Here is a 21,091-nt window from a genome sequence, read left to right on the forward strand (position 1 = left end):
TCATTCCTATGATTTTATCTTTGGATTTTATTAAGGCATTTAAGACAAAAATCTTTAGCTTGCTTTACATACTGTAAAAAAAATAAAAGTATGTCGAATGTCGTAACAGCTGAACGTCAAACGTGGATTGACAAAATTGTTTCTCCATTATAAATATTATGGGTGACGATAATTTAAATTCTAGTACAAAATGTGATTCAAATAAGTGCAATGTAATAATAATCGGCGGCGGTATGGCTGGACTGTCCGCCGCCAATCATTTTGTGCAAAATGGTATGGAAGACTTCATCCTTTTAGAAGCAAGGAAACGTATAGGTGGCCGTATAATATCAATACCAATGAAAAACCATAATGTTGAATTGGGAGCTAACTGGATACACGGTGTTTTGGGTAACCCAATATTCGAATTAGCAATGGCGAACAGTCTTGTAAATATTATAAACATACCTAAACCGCACAAAGTTATAGCGGCTACCGAGGACGGGAAGCAAGTCCCGTTTGGCGTTCTTCATGAGATTCACGAGGCCTATGTCTGCTTTCTTAGACGCTGCGAAGAGTATTTTCTATGTCAATATCTGCCTCCACCCGATATACACAGTGTGGGTGAACATATTAATTTGGAAGCAACCATATATTTAGAGCGATTGCCGTCATCAGAAGAAAAAAAATTAAGGCGCCAAATTTTTGATTGCTTGTTGAAGCGAGAAACTTGTATATCTGGATGCAATAGCATGGATGAAATTGACCTTTTGGAATTAGGTAGCTATACAGAATTACAAGGGGGTAATATTATGATACCTAAAGGCTTCAGTTCTCTTCTTGAACCACTAAAAACAAAAATATCTCCTGACAAAATAATAATGAATAGTCCAGTGAAAACAATTATATGGGATACAGATCAGCATGGCTCACATCCTGCAGATGATGTTGGTGAAGAATCAGAGGACTCTGACCAGACTGTGATAGAGGATATTTCTAAAAGTACTAACCTGATTAATGAATCCCAAACTCATCCCAGTGAAGGGTCTGTAATACATGACAGAGCTCAGAAACCAAAGAAAAAAGGTGTGAAATATGTTGAAGTAAAGTGTGAAGATGGAAAAAGTTATTTTGCAAATCATGTGATATGTACTATTCCATTAGGTGTTTTGAAAGAAAATGCTGGCAGTATATTTGAACCTTCTTTACCTCAATATAAAATGGAAGCTATTGAACGGTTATTATTTGGAGTTGTAGACAAAATTTTTTTGGAATATGAACGGCCCTTTTTAAATCCAGAAGTAACCGAAATCATGTTATTGTGGGAGACCTCCCCAGTTCCTGAAGATATTTCTGAATCATGGTATAAAAAAATATATTCTTTTAGTAAAGTTTCTGAGACACTGCTTTTGGGATGGGTATCAGGAAAAGAGGCAGAGTACATGGAGACCTTATCAATGGAAGAGGTTGGCATAACATGCACAAAAATATTAAGAAAATTTTTAAATGATCCATTTGTTCCAGAACCCCAGAAATGTGTTTGGTGAGTGTTAACTTTTATACTTGTGTCATGCTCAGCTTGCTTCATCGGTCTAATATTACATTTTATGTTACAAAATTATTTTTGTTTTGCATAATTTCCTTAAAAATTTGCATCACATTTTTAGTTTTTTAAGCAGTTTGACACTTCTGTGTCTTTATTATATTTGACAAATAGTATAAAACATAAATAGGTATTATCAAATATATATAGTTTTATTAATTTCAGTACGAGCTGGCACAAACAACCATTCACAAGAGGATCATACACTGCCATTGCTGTGGGAGCCAGCCAGAGTGATATTGAAAGCTTGGCCCAACCATTATTTAGAAATGTTCATGATAAAAAGGTAACTACTAGAACAACTTTTGCTTTCTCTATGAACATTGAATTAAAAATAAGGTATGCTGCAACATCTTTATTTTAACCTAATACCATGCACTATTTAATTCCAGCCTGTATTGCTCTTTGCTGGAGAGCATACCCATAGCAGCTTCTACTCCACAGCCCATGGAGCATACTTATCAGGTCAGGGGATGGCTAAGCGGCTGCTAGCTCCTGATGAACAAGCTGAGCACCTTATTGAATGTCCAGGCTCTGCTGATCTCAATGCTTGGATACAAGGAATTCAACTAGAAGGATAACAGGTTGCCGAACTTAACATTAGATTACTGTTTCATGGTATTCTCTTATGGTCTCGTTACTTTTTCAAATCAGCATATTTTTAATTTGGTCTTTAGGACGGAAGTTTGACTATTTGTGGTCCGTTGTGAGGGTCTAACCCTATTGGTCATGACAAGGGCAATGTTGCCCATGTGATTTTGCAAGCTGTTATGTTTTATTCTTAGTATTAGTTAGGAATACATACTATATGTATTCCTATAGGTATTATAATATATTTTTAAAAGATGACATTAATCTGCTTCATAATGATTGCTTGAATTCCATGAATGTTAGCAAATAATAGTAGAATGATTGAGCTGTTTTAAATTAGCTTTTCTATTTCCGAATCTAAGACAAAATCATTCAAAAAATTATGATGAGAAATCATGTTTTTTCAAACTCAATTTCACACTGAAAACAAAGGTGATGAACCAATATTGAAATGATAAATGGCTAGATTTGTAATTTAATTTATTAAATTATACATACTAATTATATATACTACCATCATATGATTACATATTTTATAATCAAAGTATGTACCTAAGTTATATTCTAAAGGGGTTTGGGTTATTTTGTATGGAGCAGTGGCGTCATTGCGAATTGCAAGCAATATGTGGCGTACGGAAATTATAAATCCGCCAAACAAATTTTATTGGAAACCACGTACAGCCAAACAGTATCGCATGTGAAACATTTGGCTTTTTTTTGCTGCCAAAATTGATTTCGACTCATGTTATGTTCATTCTCCAGATGCGCTATCCGATTACATGGACATCGTTTTGCCCATCACATGTAATATTTGGCTTATCAGAGATAGGTGAAAAAGTAAACAAATGAATGAAGAAGTAATTCTTCATTCATCTATTTACTTTTTTGTTATTATATATTGCTATTTACTTTTATGATATGGTCGATAATGACCTATAATCAATCGACCATATGCACTTTGGTTGGGTGGCTACCCACCTGACACCCTATTGTGCTTCGACTTAATGAGTTATGAACATCCATTCTATAAAAATATTTTTTGTTGCAAAATATTTAAAATGGTATTCATTTCAGCTGTTGTGCCGTTTACCTACTCTCCATATTAAAGTTTGTTTCCCTTGATTGCTCTTTACAAAAACATAGTTTGGTTAGTGGCCGCAAACATTCAAAATGACGCCGGCTTTATTTAAAAATTAACATGATGAAGTTACAAATAGATATTTGTTCTTTTTCTTTTTTCCAATCACAGTGTTTATTTATTTGTTACCGTTATATTATGTAGATTAATTTTGTTTTCCAAATACATTGCCGTAAGTATAGTAGATTTATCTAAGAGCGAATAGTAGTTCTTGAAATAAATATTAACAACTTGTCTAATTTACTGTTTCAACTTTTTGGTCAGTTTTTTACTATTTTGGTTGCATCAAATTATGAAGTTATTTATTGTTATTCACAAAAGATATTTCATTGTGTTCGACCAGCAGTGTTTCTTAGTTCTTAATGAGAATTAGGTAATTAGAATATCACTTCATATCTTATACCAAAATATAGAATCGAATCAACGAGATCTAATGTGCTGAATTGATCGAATTCTCTAAAATATACCTACCTATACTATAATCTTTACATTTGGAAGGCAACAAAATCGCAAGCCTTGTTCCTTTTACCAATATAAATAACATTGTGATTGACATCGAGTTTTTGATATCACCTATAATTTTATTTTGCTGAATTGTTCAATTTCGCTTAGTTTGTGTAGTAAAACCATATTTACCCATACAAAAGAAATTATCGTGAAAATAGTTTATCAAATCTTAAGTACCTAATTATTTAATTGCATTTCTATCTATTATCTGGGTGTTTTATTGGATACACATATAGGTTGTATATTCAATTTATCTAGTCAGTGCAAGGATTTTGTATCGCTTTAATAAATCATATAAATGAAATAATTATTTGTTTATGACGCCCTTCCCTATTCTCATGCATGACAGAACAGATTGAAGCACGTATGATGATATACGAACCTTCTTTTCAAGTATTTATTGTTTTTTATGCCGTTTTAAATTTAGAGTGCAGAATTTCACGTACTTATTACACGAAGCATCTGGAACCAAAGTACCTATTTAATGCCCCTATGAGGTTGACAAAATTTATTAGGTGTATTCATCAGTAATGGAGCACAGTCTGTATAAAAATTTATTTAAAAGTTTCATTATAACATAATTTAAGTTAAATAAAAAACAACCATCCCCGTAACAATAGTTATCTTCTAGTTCATTACATAAGTGTACATAACATTGGTTACAGATATTAAAGCCCTCATTAATAAGTAAAGAAAAAATAAATGTCATGTCCTACCTATTCTAGAACACTTATTTAACAGGACAGTATATTTTAATCACTCATTTGCGGTATTTTGCAGCTAGCTATGCCCGCAACTAGGTTTGCGTGCAGTTCAAAGTAAAGTTTTGCATAAAATCCCTAAAAACTTTTTTTAAATTATCTTTAGAAGACAGAAAGTATCTACTGGTCTGATTTGAAAATAAAATATCTTTATTTATGGTAGTCACATGCGCCACATGCATTTTAATTTACATTTTGAAGTTTAGTAGGTAACACATGAGTGGAAAGACATTTGCGCGAATGGACAGGTACACAAACGCGATAATATGTCATTGCAATTTTTTTCGCCCAACATACGTCGCTTCGGCGCCATTCAACACCACGTATGGGACCCTTTTAAGCCCATTCCAATAAGAATTTCCATAAAATAAATAAGTATCTAATTTTTCAGTTTTTATTATACTTATGTATTGATAATGAAATTGACTTTACTCATAACTTTGGACAAACATGCTCTTTGACTATCTAGTCAAAAAGCTATAAAGCACAATATAACACATTCTTGAACAATCGATATTGTGTTCAAGAATGTGTTACATCTTGAGCGCGTACAAGCTCTCATGCTAATACGCCCACATATAAACCAAGAACTAAATATGTCTCGATATTGGCGACCTAATACTTGGAGAAAATCCATACTCCGTGGATAAAAAAAATTGTTATAGTTTCCAAGATATGGTGTAGCTTTTTTTAAATTATGGATAGAATGTTATATGTGGTGTCTAATCAGGAGTAATACATATAGAATAATAATTGGTGTAATGAGAATTTAAATCAAAGGTGGTCAAGTCAGAACAGGTGACACAACATTATAAATTTAAATCTTATGTTAGTAAAGGATTAGTAGAGAAACAAAAGATCCCTTCCCGCTTAAAACTTAATTTCAATTATTTTCACTTGTACACTAACTGTCATGTGATGTAAGTCTTCTTGTATTGAAAAATATATTTGCATGTATAATTTTTTTTTCACATTCTTCACATTATATTTTTCCTAATACAGTATAATTTTTAGATAGATATGTCCATAGCATCATTATAGAATAAATAATTCATCAGAGCAGTAAATAAAATATATCAGTCATTTCTCTACAATGACAAATTATATTAACTGTGATTGGTCAACAAATTAGCCCATGGACAAAATCATCATATACATAATCTTAAAAACTGTTTGTACTTATGGGAACAAAATGTTACATTCTCATGTATGAGTATGAGATTCAAATAAAGTGTATAATATCCATATAATATTTACAAATATATAACAAATGAGCATTCTGGATGAGTTTTAAAATAGTAATGAATAAAAAATTAACGTATTACATTTAGTTCAATTGTGGAATTTTTTTTAGAAATCACAGAAAGTAATTTGTTTTCAATATCTCGTGATACTTCATGCCAAGCACATTTGCCAATTAAAGGTACTTCTTCCATTGGTGAACGGAAAGCCACAAGTAAGGTGAGACAGACGCCATCACAAACTGGATCTGCTTCCACGTTGAGAAGTCCCAGTGGGCGATGTTGTCCTACATCTGCTCCAAACATTTCAACCATGAACCTTCTCAGAGTTGAATGGACACTTTTGGCTGGATTCATTTCACACATAGGGAAATGTATTGATGTTTTTTCACTTAATAGGACATGCAACCTGTTTGTACTTCTCTTTTTAATCACAATTATCAACCTCAACATATCTTTTACATGAGGGATTGAAGCAGGCAGTATTTCTTGATGCCATAATCCAGTTGAATTTTTCTCTTTATACAATTGGGCTTTTTCTATCAAGTGTACAATATCATTTGCTCTTAATGAAATTTCTTGGAGGTTTGATATCCACTTTGCCTGTAAGGATTCTTTGTCTGCTTTTGCTGGTGTTTTCAATTCTCCACCAATTATTTCTCCTGTCAAAACAAACCTATACCACATGCCCCCTGCAGTCTCTACCACTAATAATGTTTTGGGCTCACATTGAAGACCTGTTTCTTCCAAAACTTCCCTAATGACAGCTTGAACTATGGTCTCGTTTTTCTCCATGCGACCTGCAGGCAAGTACCATTTACCAGCACAACTTTCTTTCGCTTCTTGCATCATTAGAACTTCATTCCGTTCATTGATAATAACACAGGCCACTACGTAGGTGACATTACTGCCAAGTACCGGTTTGAAATTTGAAGGCGTGGTAGGGGTAATACCTTGTGATTCAGCTACGGAATTCTGATCAGCTATTGTAAAATCACAAAAGTCATTTTCTTCTCCTTCAAGGCCCAAACCATCCAATAAATGAACTAGATTCACGTCTACTTGGCGCGACATGATTACCTACTTTAACAAAGTGAGAGAGCAGCTCAGAAGTGTATAATAAAGTCAGAAAGTGTATAATATAGTCATTAATTAATTATTTACGCCTTACCACTTTTTTACATAGTCACTGAACAAAATTTGCGTGAATAAAAGTTAATTACACTACACTAGTAATTTAAAGTTTTCAAACAAGATACCTAGGTATAGATAGGTACACGTTTACGTCACCGCATAATTTTTTGACAGTTTTAAATTAGACATTTGTTTTTTTAGTACCTACATTAGCAAACGCGGCCACACACATTCGGTTTCCGATTTCAGAAACCTATATTCTGTAGAATAGGGAGTTCTGTAGTTTATTACGACGTATTATACGACGACACATATTCATATACGACTCGTATATGAAGATTACCCTATAGACGGTTTTTGTGTTTATATTTTGGATTTGAATAATTTTTAGGTGGAAGTGGTTTATTGATTATGTTGAAGAAGTGGTGGTCGAAAATAATATACATAAGTATGCCAATCCAACAAATATTGCAATAGTTATCAATAGTGTTCGTAAATTCGTTGGTCGTAAATGCAACTATATAAGTATGCCAATCCAACAAATATTGGAATAGTTATCAATAGTGTTCGTAAATTCGTTGGTCGTAAATGCAACTATATTGAAAATTGGCGCTTTTTGCCACCATTGGCAATGTTTGTGTACCTTACTAGTACCAGTAGCGCCATCTGCACTTAGCTTTGCGTAATATGCTCTATTTTATGATAACAAGTATGATGAACATAAATATGCATGGATGGTATTTTTGGATGGTACTTTTGATTACCTACTAATTCCATTTAAATATGTAATTCAATAAAATGCAGACAAGTGACGGGTGTAACATGTGACCCTAATATTTCCCTTAAATTGAAAGGAAAAATCGCAAGCAAGCAAGCAAGCAAGCAAGCAAGCAAGCAAGCAAGCAAGCAAGCAAGCAAGCAAGCAAGCAAGCAAGCAAGCAAGCAAGCAAGCAAGCAAGCAAGCAAGCAAGCAAGCAAGCAAGCAAGCAAGCAAGCAAGCAAGCAAGCAAGCAAGCAAGCAAGCAAGCAAGCAAGCAAGCAAGCAAGCAAGCAAGCAAGCAAGCAAGCAAGCAAGCAAGCAAGCAAGCAAGCAAGCAAGCAAGCAAGCAAGCAAGCAAGCAAGCAAGCAAGCAAGCAAGCAAGCAAGCAAGCAAGCAAGCAAGCAAGCAAGCAAGCAAGCAAGCAAGCAAGCAAGCAAGCAAGCAAGCAAGCAAGCAAGCAAGCAAGCAAGCAAGCAAGCAAGCAAGCAAGCAAGCAAGCAAGCAAGCAAGCAAGCAAGCAAGCAAGCAAGCAAGCAAGCAAGCAAGCAAGCAAGCAAGCAAGCAAGCAAGCAAGCAAGCAAGCAAGCAAGCAAGCAAGCAAGCAAGCAAGCAAGCAAGCAAGCAAGCAAGCAAGCAAGCAAGCAAGCAAGCAAGCAAGCAAGCAAGCAAGCAAGCAAGCAAGCAAGCAAGCAAGCAAGCAAGCAAGCAAGCAAGCAAGCATTTATTCGGCAAACACATAAAATCCAAACATACAAAAGAGTAACAAATATAGATCGAATAAAATATGTAAGCCGAAATGACGACCAGCTCAGCATGGTGCCAAGGTATCAAGTTAATATGTACGGAAACAGAAACAAACAACAGCAAACAATAGGATTAAACATATGACTTAGGAAAAAATGTAAAAAATGGAATAACGATAAATTACATGGAAGCTATGGAAAAAAAATATATATAGTATAAATATGAACCTAAAAATAATTCAATATATTGCCCTCAATTTGCCGCAATAAAGTAAACTCTTTGATGCGTTTACGGAATATTGTAACAGATGACAAATTACGAAGAGGGGGAGGTAAATTGTTCCAGATTTTAGCTGCGGCATACTTGAAACTACCTTTAAAAGCTGTTAATTTGTGACTCTGAACAATGAGAAGGCCAAGACGATATCTAGAAGATCAGTTTAGCTTTTCTAATAAATATGGGGGTTTACGATATTTAACAATTCCAAAGAGGAGAGTAGATAGATGGATATAGCGGCGTGACGACATGTTTAGCATTTTTGCAGAATTGATACATGTTGTCGTGGTGGAATGTTAAAGCAATATCTTGCACAAGCATTTTGAACTTTTTGAATGAGTGCCTTAGTTTTTGCTAAAAGTCGCGGTCCATAAACAGAGTCCACGTAATTAAATTTTGACAAAATTAATGATTCAGTAAGATTTATACGAAGTTTAAGGCAAAGATAATCTCTTATTTTGTATAAAAGTTTTAAACGGTAAAAGCAGTTACGGGAAATTTCTACTATGTATGAATGAAAACGAAGTTCAGAGTCCATCAACAGACCTAGATTACGAGCTTCTGAAGTAGAAGTAATAGACTGTCCATTTATGTATAATTGTGGCGATTGAGATTGAATTTCATTTAATTGGTGCTGAGTGCCTAGTATCATATACTTGGATTTATTTGGGTTTAAGTGGAGGAAATTCTGTTTAGACCATTGGTTCAACCGGTCAAGATCATTGTTTAATTTTGTAACGGCTGAATTAACACTATCTGGTTTGCATGATATATATAATTGAAGATCGTCAGCATACATATGAAATTTAGCATGTTTTATAGAGTAAGATATGTCTGACATGTAAAGAATGAACAACAAAGGTCCAAGGATGGAGCCTTGCGGGACTCCCCTTTTTACTGGGGATGAAGACGAAACCATGGGAGATCCGTTACTTTTGTAGATTTTGACAAATTGAGAACGGTCACACAGGTAGCTTCGAAACCACTCAAGAGTAGACGCTTCGAAACCATAAGAAGATAGCTTGTGAAGTAAGAGAGGTATATCAATACTATCAAAGGCACGAGAAAAGTCAAGAAGAACAAGAAAAGTGCCCATTCCATTATCTTGGGCTTCTAAGATATTACTCGTAACGTCGAGCAAGGCTGTGGCTGTACTATGTTTCTTTCTGAATCCTGACTGTGCTTCTGGGAGAATTTGATTGGTCTCCAGAAATTCAGTTAATTGTAAATGCACTACCTTTTCTAGTATTTTAGAAAGAATTGAAAGGATACTTATTGGGCGAAGATCATTTACGGTGAGAGGGTTTGAATTTTTTGGTAGAGGTCTGACAATTGCAGTTTTCCAGGTATCCGGAAAGATAGAAGTAGATATAGATTCATTGATGATGAGGGTAATAAATTCAAGAGAATAGGGTAGGGTTAATAAGATCATGTCTAGGGAAATCTGATCAACTCCTTGAGCATTTGATTTAAGATTATGTACTATTTGAGAGATGATTTCAGAACTAACAGATTTAAGTTTGAAAGGAGCGTCTGTTTTAGGTATGTTATTATAAGACGGTGGATTCGATGGATGCAAAACAATATTAGGAGAGGGGTTAAGAAAGTGTTTGTTTATTTCTTCAGGAGAGGAAATGTGATTGGGTAAATCGTTTTCATGTTTGGGTGGCAAGACATTGGATTTAAGGTTTTTCCACAAAATTTTAGGATTATCTAGGTTCTTGTTGATATAAAACTCAAAATATGCTTTTTTTTCCCTTTCAATAGCAGAAGTCACATAGTTTCTTTGTTTTTTGTAATATTCAAGATGGTTATCTTTCCTAGTTTTATAATATCTTTTGTGGGCTTCAATTCTAAGTTTAAACATTAACTTTATATTGTCGGTTATCCAAGGATAATAAAAAAAAAGAAATGGATGGAGTATATAAAGATAGTATGAACAGGAAAGGAGTATCAATGGATATGGCAAATGACAGAACGAAATGGAAGGAACTTACATACTGTGCCGACCAAACATGAATGGGATAAGGTCAAGAAGAAGAATAAGAAGAAAATCGGTTGTAGAAGTATACTCCGTCAACGAAGTATTTACTAAATCCATGGTAGATTGTTCTTGCTGTGGAATATTGTGGAATATCAATGTCATATTGACATTGATGTAAAGCTGTGACTGACGTTTTGATGAACTTTGTAAATTGCTTGCTATTGGCTATTGGGATCGAAAACCGAAGAAAGTCAGAATTTCTTCCTGACTTTATACTAATTTTATTCTATTGAAAAAATAAAGCCAGGAAGAACCATGTCCTTTGCGAAGACTAATATGCTGGTAATTATACTTTGTTGCTTGTTGGATCTATCCAGTTATTGATGTGAAGATTTGGCTAAAATTGTAAATTACGTAATATTTATAGGTGCGCTCCTTGAGCACATCGGCGGCTGCAGCTCAAATGGTTAAGCCTCCTGTACAAGTATTTGGTTTAGAAGGCAGATATGCATCAGCTTTATATTCAGCTGCATCGAAAAGTAAAGCTTTGGACGTTGTGGAAAAAGAGCTTATCCAGTTCCAGCAAAGTATCAAGTCTGATGCTAAATTGAAGGAATTTATCCTTAATCCCACCTTGAAGAGAAGTTTCAAGGCGGACGCACTTAAAACAGTCGCCACTAAGGTACTTTATTCATGTTAAACAAATTTGATATAGTGTATATTTTATAACCTAAATGAATCATCATTATTTTTCAATTTAACCTCTTGAATATTGATGCCTCTTAGAATATATTTACAAAAAATTTTAGGTGTGACTTTGGTCATATAAAATTTATTATTATGTATTATATTATTATTATGCTAAATATTAATTATTTCAATGTAATTAAGTATTTTGTGAATTAGTGTCAAAATGATTAACAAAATTTTTCTTCAGATAAACTTCTCACCCACTACAAGCAACTTGCTTGCACTCCTTGCTGAGAATGGTCGTCTGCAGAAGTTGGAGGGTGTTATCAATGCATACAAGATCATGATGTCTGCTCACCGTGGCGAAGTCACTTGTGAAGTCATCACTGCCAAACCCTTGGATGCAGCTCAGAAACAAAGCCTCGAAGCTGCTTTGAAGGTATGGCATATAATAACTAAATATACTGGGGAGCATTAAACGGAAAAGATAGTTCCTTCATGTGCTCACTAGCTAACTCTTGCCACATCACTTGTTAGCACCAAGTATCCTTATATATTATAAAACAAAGTCCTCTGCAGCTTCTGTCTGTTAAATTTCAAATTTCGATAATCTCAAAAACTACTGCATGGATATTCACCAATAGATAGTGTGGTTCCTGAGAAAGGTTTAGGTGTATTTATTATGTTTTTACCCGATCGAAGCCAGAACAGGCCGTTGGTAAGATATAATCATATAGAGCTAAGCAAGGTGAAGGATGGGGCTGGCATGACCAGTGAGTTGGGAAAAATGCAATTGGAGTACAATTGGATGTCTATTAAAGGATTTCAGATTACAAAAACAAATCAAGGTTTTAATTATTATGGTAATTTTAAATAAACTAAATTTTTTTACTATATCAATAAGGAACTAGTCAATCATTCCTCGATAAACCTGCTTAGTGTTGCCAGCCTGCAGGAAACAGTGCCCTCATTTATTTTCATCACTTTCTTGATACTTTAGATTACTTTTAGTCTCGATTTGAAGTACCTATTTTATTATTAATCTGATTATCAATCAGATCACAAATGTAATTGATTACGCCCAGCTTTGATTTTGACAATGCTAACATTCAATTTCAGAAATTCCTGAAGGGTAATGAAACTTTGCAACTGACATCCAAGGTAGACCCAGCTCTCCTTGGTGGCATGGTTGTCTCCATTGGTGACAAATATGTGGACATGAGCGTCGCCAGCAAAGTGAAGAAGTACACAGAACTTATCAGCGCAGCTGTTTAAAAATAATCATGTTACATTAAGTAATTCATGTTATACTTTGTATCAATAGTAGAAAGTGCTTCAGACCTTAGTAAGGATTACATTACTGATAAGCTATATTATCTTTGTATTGTAGTAATTTTTTTATTCTCCCTTTATTTATTCGCGTGGCGGAACAATTTTTGGCAAGTAGTCAAAGTTATTAGAGAAATTTAATTATACAGACAAAACGTAACGATACCTATACATACAGAAGATGAAATCAGACTGAAAAACTATATTGTTGTTGCGGGCATCAGCTAGTTTACAACCAATAAAGATTGGCGACCTAGGTGGCGCAGTGGTAAAGTGCTTGCCTCTGAACCAAGAGGTCCCGGGTTTTAACCCCCGTTGGGGTCATGATGGAAAATGATATATTTCTGATTGGCTCGGGTCTTGGATGTTTATCCATGTATTTGCTATAAAATATAGTATTGTTGAGTTAGTATCCCATAACGCAAGTCTCGAAATTACTTTGGGGCTAGCTCAATCTGTGTGATTTGTGCTAATATATTTATTATTATTGTTAGGCGTTATACTTTTGTACTTTTAATGTTTAGTGAGAAACATTATTAAATAATTATGAATATTAGAAGTAATAAAATATTTGGACTACTTACTAATTTGGGAAATGAACGGTGGTATAATGTTAGGGGAATACAAAATAAAAAACTAGAAATAAAAAAAAAATTAAGCAAAAAGTTTGTGTACCAACCTAAATTACTAATAAAAAAAATTAGGGAACCAATTGAGACCCACTATGTAATGTATCCATACTAATATTAGAAATGTAAAAGTGTATTTGTCCTCATTTTGTCCATTTATATCAAAACAGTGCATTGGATTGAAATGAGCAGTTGTGCCTGTGGTGAGAAAGAGAGATTGTTTTGTGTAGAGATATGCTACTTTATTGCAGCAGAAAACTGCTAGTACTAGGTAAACTGGAAGTATGAACTGCCATTTCCTCAGCCAATTTCTGTATTTGGAAAATTATTTTTGTGTTAGTGCAATAAATTACATTTTGAAAAAGTATCCATCAATTCTCACTGGTTGAGATGGACTGAATGGTAAAGGAGTGATGAACTAATTATAAATTAAAGTATTATCAGTAAGTACTATCATACAAAATAAAATACCTCTGTAATGAAACGAAAATTTAATGTTGCTTCTTGCACTTCTAACACAAATATACTTAAATCATAACAAAAATAATACTCTCAAAGTATTTATAACACAATGTTATATTTTTCTTCAGATTCAACAAGGATAGTCTATCCGAGATCATTTATTATGTATTGAGATCATCATTTATTAATTGAACATGTATCATTATTAATATAACTATGAATAAATAAATCATTTTTATCCTTCCGTTGGGGCTGCATCACCTTTCAGCAGAGCATTTTCAGCTTCTAATTCTGCAATACGTGCCCTTGCTGCTTCAAGCTCATCATCGCCCCCGTCAGTACCCAAGTGCTTGCGAACATACTCCAAAGCATCTTCGGGTTTGTCTGGCTCCTCATACAAGCTAACAAGCACTTTAGTTAATGCGTCCATTACTCCAGCTCTTTCCAAATAGCGTCGAAACTCCTCTCTTTTGGAATCGATCGGCTAAAACGGGAATTTAAGTATTATTCGGGTAGGTAACTAAAGAAATAGAACTTGTAAATGTCATGAAAACGGGTTGCCTCTGCCTCACCTTATATGAAGACATTGTTTTATTGTATTGTCTGTATTAGAGAATCTTGAAACTATGAACGAAATAACCTATCTGGAATGCGAAAATAAGAATAAATTCAAGACAATACGGCGTCAAAAACTGATATCGTTTTACGATAACTTGGAACAAATACAAACAGCTTCGTTTCGTTCGATATTTGACACTAATAAAAAGTGCTGCTAGATAACAAATAAAATGTCTATGATTCAACCATAGTAGATAGAACATTATGGGCACGGTGGCACACTCGCCTATTTTTATTTTAAAAGAAGGTAGGTGCCACCTCGACCTCCAGGTAGGTAGCCTACCTTATAATTGTAGGTACGTCTACCTCGTATATTATAAACCATAAAAAATCTGCTATAAACTTCAGTATCCATGTTATTCGTATATTTGCAATTTCAATTTGGTTTTATAATAATATACCTGTAGAATCCACGGACGAGTTGATGAAAAGAAACTCGTGGAGTTCAAAAAATACAATTTAAACTCTTTTCACAATAGTAACATGAACACCTCACACACTATGGTGTTATTATTTTCAGGACCAATTAACCGCATCTTAAAGAAAGGAATAGTAGGTACCTATTGTTTTTTCATGATCAAAACTGAATTCTTAAAAAAGTGTAGGTAGGTACTCAAAGTCGACAAAGAGCTGCTAAACGTGAAGATATAAATAGCTCTCGATTAAATATGTGTCGTTTCACGGATAAAGGTTTATATTTTTGATTTGAATAGTTTTTGTGTTGAAGAAGTGGTGGTCGAAAATAATATACATATCCCAATTCCACAATAGTGCAATGTGATATCAATATTATTCAATAAATTAAGGAATGATAATAAAAGTTTGTGTTTTACACTGGACTTGAATCATTTAGCAAATTCGTCTTGTATTTTGTGTTCTTTGTGCTCAGAAGCCTATTCAAGAATCTACTAAATCCTTATATAATACTTTTTTTTTTCTTTTAAACTTGCACCACGATTGCGAAAAAGTGATTTTAGTCGTAAATCTTCAATAAAAATGGGCGCTTTTTGCCTCCATCGTCAATGTTTGTTTACCCTAGTTGTACCAGTAGCGCCATCTGCGCCGAGCTTTGCGTAATATTCCCTAATGAATGGAAAGGGCATAGCTTAATGCGCAGTAATACTCCCTATAGGTAATATTGACACTACTGGTACAACTAGGGTAAACAAACCCTATTGGGAGGCTTTACAAACAGGAAAATCACTAAGATGACTAATCATTCATGTAAAGCCTCCCAATAGGGCTGAGTATAAATACAGTCAGCCCTATTAGGCAGGGAAGTGAGCATCCCAGTGGGGAGAACGAGTATGTAAATAGGTTGCTCGCGCGCATGGATTTAGTAAGTAGTACCTACTAATTCAGAAGTCAGGACAACTATACCACCACAGGAGTGGAGTAATGAAAAACAATTACATTTTTAGAACTTTATGGAAATATTTAGGGAATTAAAATTTATATTTTAAATTACTGGTTTTATTGTTACTCTTATTTTAGATATTGAATATGTTAAGCCACAAAATCTTGATCTGTGATAAGGATTTCCAAAAAACATAACTGAAGAACTACGTCTCCTGCCAAACAAAGGCAAATTAATTCAACTTTGAGTTTGTGCTCTTAACATTTTAGCAGGCGTGAAAGCTGTAGATTAAATAAAATAAATAACAAAAAAAAATATAAATAATTACAAAAATATTTTACGACTTCCAGGAGGTATTAAATCGCAGACTATGCAGTTTAATTAAATGGTTAATAGATTTGTAGTAACAACTTGATCCCGCCATCTTGACATGTCAGAATGGCGGGATCAATATTTCTAAAATAAGCAGCTGTACCAAAATTATAAGTTATCAAATAAGTATAAAAAAAAAGAGATGATATCGTCTATGCAAAATAAACAGTGATGCGTCGTCATTTTGATATTCATGATAGTCCGGCAACGCTATTCATCATTAAAATTAACATCTTTCAGTTTTAACAATTTTTACGAAGTGTAAGTTTTACATTTCGCTAAAATTGACTGGTGATCGAACAGAGATAAGAAGTACCTAGTGCTGGCTTCGCTTTCATGCCAAGTATCCATCCAGGCGGTAGAAAAACCATAGTTCGACGCCCTCGTCAGGTCCATCAAGGATGAGGTGTGGATGTGTAGATATAACAAATTGACAAGGAAGGAATATGTAAAAACAAAACAACATAAATTAAGAATGTTTAATTATGGTTAAGGCCTCGACATGTTTTGTGACGACATGGAGTAAACCTAAAGCAATCCATTTAAATTAATTGCTATATGAAAATAGGCAGTAATATTAATACCATTACGTTAGTTAACAAAGAAGCTATATTAAAGATAGCTTATTTGTAATAAAGAATTGTATATTTAAGAGTCATCATCATCGCCATCAGGTTTTCTGGGCTTAGGTCCACCAGCTCTCTTGGCCATAATGATCTGATCCACTTTGAGTATTGTAGTAGCAGCACCAACTGCATACTTGAGGCCCCAATGTTTCAGAACAAACAAATCAAGAATCCCTTTTTCTTTCGCGTCACAAACTCCATTATTTTCGGAATCAATATCAAATCCAGCATTTTTATTGCCATCCTAAAAATAAAATAAGTAATTAGCAATTCAATAGAAACAATATAACTAAATTCAATTACATAGATAAATAAAAAAAAATGGCTTGGTTTGGCTCGGGATGTGGTATGAGACGGATGATTTTAATTCCGTGTAGGTTGGGGCTGTGAAACTACTTGCATTGACACACTGGCACCATCGCTCGCACCATCCTATTAAGTTGGTGCTGCTGCATCTGAAGCAGAGGGCTTAAAAAGGCGCAAATGGTAATTACTAAATTTTTGAACCCTTTTGTATGGAAACACTACTTTCATCAGCTTATGTGACTTTTACATATATTTCAAAAAGATTACTATATATTAGTCTGTAAGGTATTTATTATATGGGCCATTATGCATGTAAATTAATACTTTATTGTTTACATTGTTACTTGCCTGAAATAAAGGATTTATTATTATTTCTATTTGTTTTTTGTGTGGGTGAAATGGATTTTGATGAAGTTGTTACTGTTGTTTAGATAATTATTAACAAAGGTTTATAAATACAAAACAACCATATTAGAACGTGCGAAGTCGGGCCGGATCACTAGTCAGTTGCTGTAGTTATTTCGCCTATCAGCATTAATTGCTTCACATCTCTTAGTCATTTGTTACAACATCTACGGGAGTATATGGAGTGGAACCACAAGTGATGGGCCTTGTTTGCAAAGTACATAATTAGTAAAGAAATGGTGGTGGTGAAGCGGTGGTGGTGTAATGGTTAAGATGCCCACATGTGGATCGAAAGATCTCGGGTTTGTATCCTACTCATGCCATATGAGTTTATATACCAATCTCATATATAGTAGTTTCATAGACCACCACTTGCTTCTGGTGAAGGGAAACATCGTGAGGAAACCTGCACACTGGTGGACAGTTTAGTTCACTAGTGTGTATGCACTAGATGGCGGTAAGTAGTTGTACAAGTCATGTCCAATGCCTTTAGGAGACTGAATAAAATCTGACACCAGTGTCAGCAATAACATATTAGATATCTGAGGAAAAAATACTTACACGGTGAGCCTTGTAGATGTTGTTAACTACTTCTGTAGCATTAGCACCAGAATTGTCGGCCAGCGATCGCGGGATGCTTTCTAAGGCGATGGCGAATTTTCGTACAGCATATTGTTCCAAGCCAGGAAGAGTATCTGCATATTGCATGAGTCTGTGAGCTAACTCAATTTCTGTAGCACCAGCGCCAGGCACAAACCTAATAACAAGAAGAACAATGGTTTTTCACTGTTGATATATGGCTAAAGCACTTTAAAAATTATTATATTTCTTTTTAAAAATTATTTATACCATTCTACATCCATATTTATGCCACTCTACAACAAATTTTGCAGTGGTGGTGTAATGTTGATGTTGATGCCTGTCTGTGAACCAAAAGGTGCCAGGTTCAAATCTTACTCATGCCACATGAGTTTGTATATCAAACTAACTCTTGCATATTAGTTATAATCATATTATGGTGCCATTTAGAGAGGCATCATTTGAGACCAGACAATCATAATCATAGTATATACTCGACATTTAAAATATAATAAGCTTTCAGTCCATACCTTCCTTCTCTAGCAATTCCTTTAAATGTGTTGACACCATCATCAATAGCTCTCTCAATATCATCCATGTAATTGTCTGTAGAACCTCTAATTACAATAGTAGATAAGCGAGACTCTGTGCTTTCCATGCGGAAGACCACCACCCGAGTGTCTCCTAGCTCTTCAACAGTCACTGTGTCACAGTAACCAAGCTCCTCCGCAGTTGGAGTCGTAATACGGGGTAAAACCTGAAAAGTATGAATGAAATAAAAATTGTCATATACTATATTTGAGGGTACTAGAGAATATCCAGTCTGGTTTTATGTCAGGTGAGTGAACACGCGTGTTCTCCCGAATTTATCCGTTTCCAGCTTGTATATATCAAAAATAAACAGGAAACTGAATTTCCAGTTGCATTTATCATTGGCATTGATACTGAAGATAAGTTTGTATTTTTTTGTTATTATTCATTCTTTTTTATAGAGAGATAAATTAAAATGTTGAAAACATATGATCTAAATAAGAGAATCAAGTTAAATAATAAATATATTACTTACAGTAGCATTGACAGTCTTAGCAAGACGGCGAAGCTCAAACTTTGATGTGAGACGGACAGCCATAACTCCATATTTGTTCAGGAAATGCAAAGCCATATCACCAAACTTAGCACCAGCAACAATAACTTTGACGCCGGCATCTGCAATATCCTTGATTTGTTTCTCAAGATGCGACTCTTCTCCTCTGCTGAAGTTAAGCAGTTCATCTGCAGTTTTAATTAAAACTGTCCCTTTAGTCTCAGTTTGAGTGATGTCTACTGGACAAGAGTATATGGCCACTTTAGCTTTGCTGGCTGAAGTCAGATCACCTTCTACTTCTCGCTTGAACACCATCCCCGATAGAACTTGGGATTGTAGAAGACCAGCCCCAAGAATCTGTAATTTAACAATACAAGATTATTTTATCATACTGAATTGATGTTGCTGCTTAATAGACACTATGTGCATCCAGGAGGGGTGCACAATTAGGTCATTGGATTCACTATAACCGACATGTTCAGTTTCAACACTGTAGTTTAAGAAGCTAATTTGGATTTCAAAATGAATGGATTGTGAAGCATGAAAATTAATAAAGACTAATTCTATTTGATATAAAATATAATATAATACCTTGCATATTCTGACATTATCAACATTGAAGGTAGTTTGCTCTGGGAGTATAGCCACACAAGCCTTGGCTACAAGCTCGGCTATATAGTCTTCATTTCCATACTGCTTTGACATAATAGATGGCCTGATACCCCTGACAACAGCTGGTATATCTTTGTAATCTTTTATCTCCTCACATACTAGCTCTGGTAAGATTTCCAAGCACTTGTCAAGAGCTTGTTCATATCCTTCAGCTATTTCACTTGTAGTGACACCAAGGCGTAGTAGTTCTTCAGCAGCTTCTAAGAGCGCCCCTGAAATGACTATGACAAAGTTGGTGCCATCACCAACTTCAGCATCTTGCATCTGACTCGCGAGGACCATTAACTTGGCAGCCGGATGCTCCACATCCAATTCCCGAATAATAGTGCCGGCATCACTAGTCACAAACTGTTTGTCAATGTGATTGATGATCATCTTATTCATGCCGTTGGGGCCGTAAGCTGAACGCACGCTCTGTGCAAACTGTTTGCAGGCATTGATGTTTCTGTAAACTGCTTCTTCTAATCCAGAAAACATCTATAAAGAAGTTACGCAAACGAGGATGTAAATAAATTAACATTACATACAATGAAATTTTAAAAAATGTTTGATTTATTTTATTAATAGATATTTACGCATTTTTTATAAGATTTATTAAATTATACATGGTGTTAGATAATCAAAAGGTACATATTCATGAGAAAATTGATTCATATTGTCGGCTTCGCACCCAAACCACATGACCGAACTACAAAAATATTTGGTTATAATACTTACCCGTGCTCCATCTTTTAACATTGAAGGCACACCAGGTGCTTTGGGTATATGCAAAGCCATTTTTAATTAAGGAAATATGATTTTATGACAGATTAAATTTTAAAGTTAAATTCTCGTGTTTTTTTCTTACTTCACAAGAAGGCATGAACTCAAAGAGTAGGTAAAATAAAAGTAATCATTCATGGCCTCGTCTCGTCGAATGAAATGAATGAATGAAAAAAGAATGAAACCAGCCAGGATGGGCCAACCATGGATTTAGTAAGTAGGTACCTACCTACCGACTTACCAATGCGCAAATGAGACAAATCTTTGGTGTCTGTCATTGTCATGAATGACATTGACAGGCACCAAAGATGATAGCGTGCCCAAATCAGAAGTCCGAATTCTAATATATAAAATATAAGCTCTTCTTTCATACAAAATGTTTACAAAGCCCACAGAAATATTACACTTATATCTGTGACTAACACGCAGGCGTTCCACTTTTTCTATTCACTAAAAACAATTTAAAATTATTCAATTTTTA

The 21,091-nt window shown here is 34.6% G+C and overlaps 5 protein-coding genes across 5 annotated transcripts; 2 read left to right on the plus strand and 3 right to left on the minus strand.

The window, feature by feature from the left end:
• The first annotated feature begins 74 nt into the window (after positions 1-74).
• On the plus strand, positions 75-4,125 carry LOC128672134 (uncharacterized protein). The gene is made up of 3 exons (XM_053749076.2): positions 75-1,522; positions 1,748-1,868; positions 1,975-4,125. Exons 1-3 carry the CDS (start codon positions 159-161, stop codon positions 2,161-2,163), a joined length of 1,674 nt encoding a protein of 557 aa, XP_053605051.1. The 5' UTR covers positions 75-158; the 3' UTR covers positions 2,164-4,125.
• A 233-nt stretch (positions 4,126-4,358) lies between these two features.
• LOC128672136 (uncharacterized protein) lies at positions 4,359-7,104 on the minus strand. Its single transcript, XM_053749078.2, has one exon. The coding sequence runs from the start codon at positions 6,892-6,894 to the stop codon at positions 5,893-5,895; it is 1,002 nt and encodes a 333-aa protein (XP_053605053.1). The 5' UTR covers positions 6,895-7,104; the 3' UTR covers positions 4,359-5,892.
• A 3,798-nt stretch (positions 7,105-10,902) lies between these two features.
• Positions 10,903-12,780, plus strand: ATPsynO (ATP synthase, oligomycin sensitivity conferring protein). Its single transcript, XM_053748863.2, has 4 exons — positions 10,903-11,061; positions 11,147-11,401; positions 11,657-11,848; positions 12,529-12,780. The coding sequence occupies exons 1-4, from the start codon at positions 11,035-11,037 to the stop codon at positions 12,682-12,684; spliced, it is 630 nt and encodes a 209-aa protein (XP_053604838.1). The 5' UTR covers positions 10,903-11,034; the 3' UTR covers positions 12,685-12,780.
• A 1,061-nt stretch (positions 12,781-13,841) lies between these two features.
• Positions 13,842-14,604, minus strand: LOC128671991 (uncharacterized protein). The gene is made up of 2 exons (XM_053748864.2): positions 14,402-14,604; positions 13,842-14,313 (listed from the first exon to the last, which is right to left on the minus strand). The coding sequence occupies exons 1-2, from the start codon at positions 14,414-14,416 to the stop codon at positions 14,065-14,067; spliced, it is 264 nt and encodes an 87-aa protein (XP_053604839.1). The 5' UTR covers positions 14,417-14,604; the 3' UTR covers positions 13,842-14,064.
• A 2,037-nt stretch (positions 14,605-16,641) lies between these two features.
• On the minus strand, positions 16,642-20,754 carry CCT8 (Chaperonin containing TCP1 subunit 8). The gene is made up of 6 exons (XM_053748826.1): positions 20,566-20,754; positions 19,768-20,325; positions 19,159-19,533; positions 18,623-18,849; positions 18,075-18,270; positions 16,642-17,046 (listed from the first exon to the last, which is right to left on the minus strand). Exons 1-6 carry the CDS (start codon positions 20,623-20,625, stop codon positions 16,825-16,827), a joined length of 1,638 nt encoding a protein of 545 aa, XP_053604801.1. The 5' UTR covers positions 20,626-20,754; the 3' UTR covers positions 16,642-16,824.
• Positions 20,755-21,091: the final 337 nt, after the last annotated feature.

This window comes from Plodia interpunctella, chromosome 8 (genome assembly GCF_027563975.2).
Source record: "Plodia interpunctella isolate USDA-ARS_2022_Savannah chromosome 8, ilPloInte3.2, whole genome shotgun sequence".
Classification (NCBI taxonomy): Eukaryota; Metazoa; Arthropoda; class Insecta; order Lepidoptera; family Pyralidae; genus Plodia; species Plodia interpunctella.

What these genes read in the sequence shown, in the direction of transcription:
- LOC128672134 (XM_053749076.2), top strand. Translation starts at nt 159, where the DNA reads ATGGGTGACGATAATTTAAATTCTAGTACAAAATGTGATTCAAATAAG. An exon ending in GAACCCCAGAAATGTGTTTG is followed by an intron (nt 1,523 to 1,747) that starts GTGAGTGTTAAC and finishes TATTAATTTCAG; the next exon opens with TACGAGCTGGCACAAACAAC. An exon ending in GAAATGTTCATGATAAAAAG is followed by an intron (nt 1,869 to 1,974) that starts GTAACTACTAGA and finishes ATTTAATTCCAG; the next exon opens with CCTGTATTGCTCTTTGCTGG.
- CCT8 (XM_053748826.1), bottom strand. Translation starts at nt 20,625, where the DNA reads ATGGCTTTGCATATACCCAAAGCACCTGGTGTGCCTTCAATGTTAAAA. An exon ending in ATAATGTCAGAATATGCAAG is followed by an intron (nt 19,534 to 19,767) that starts GTATTATATTAT and finishes GTTAAATTACAG; the next exon opens with ATTCTTGGGGCTGGTCTTCT. An exon ending in CTAAGACTGTCAATGCTACT is followed by an intron (nt 18,850 to 19,158) that starts GTAAGTAATATA and finishes CATACTTTTCAG; the next exon opens with GTTTTACCCCGTATTACGAC.
- ATPsynO (XM_053748863.2), top strand. Translation starts at nt 11,035, where the DNA reads ATGTCCTTTGCGAAGACTAATATGCTG. An exon ending in TTGCGAAGACTAATATGCTG is followed by an intron (nt 11,062 to 11,146) that starts GTAATTATACTT and finishes TAATATTTATAG; the next exon opens with GTGCGCTCCTTGAGCACATC. An exon ending in TTAAAACAGTCGCCACTAAG is followed by an intron (nt 11,402 to 11,656) that starts GTACTTTATTCA and finishes ATTTTTCTTCAG; the next exon opens with ATAAACTTCTCACCCACTAC.
- LOC128672136 (XM_053749078.2), bottom strand. Translation starts at nt 6,894, where the DNA reads ATGTCGCGCCAAGTAGACGTGAATCTAGTTCATTTATTGGATGGTTTG.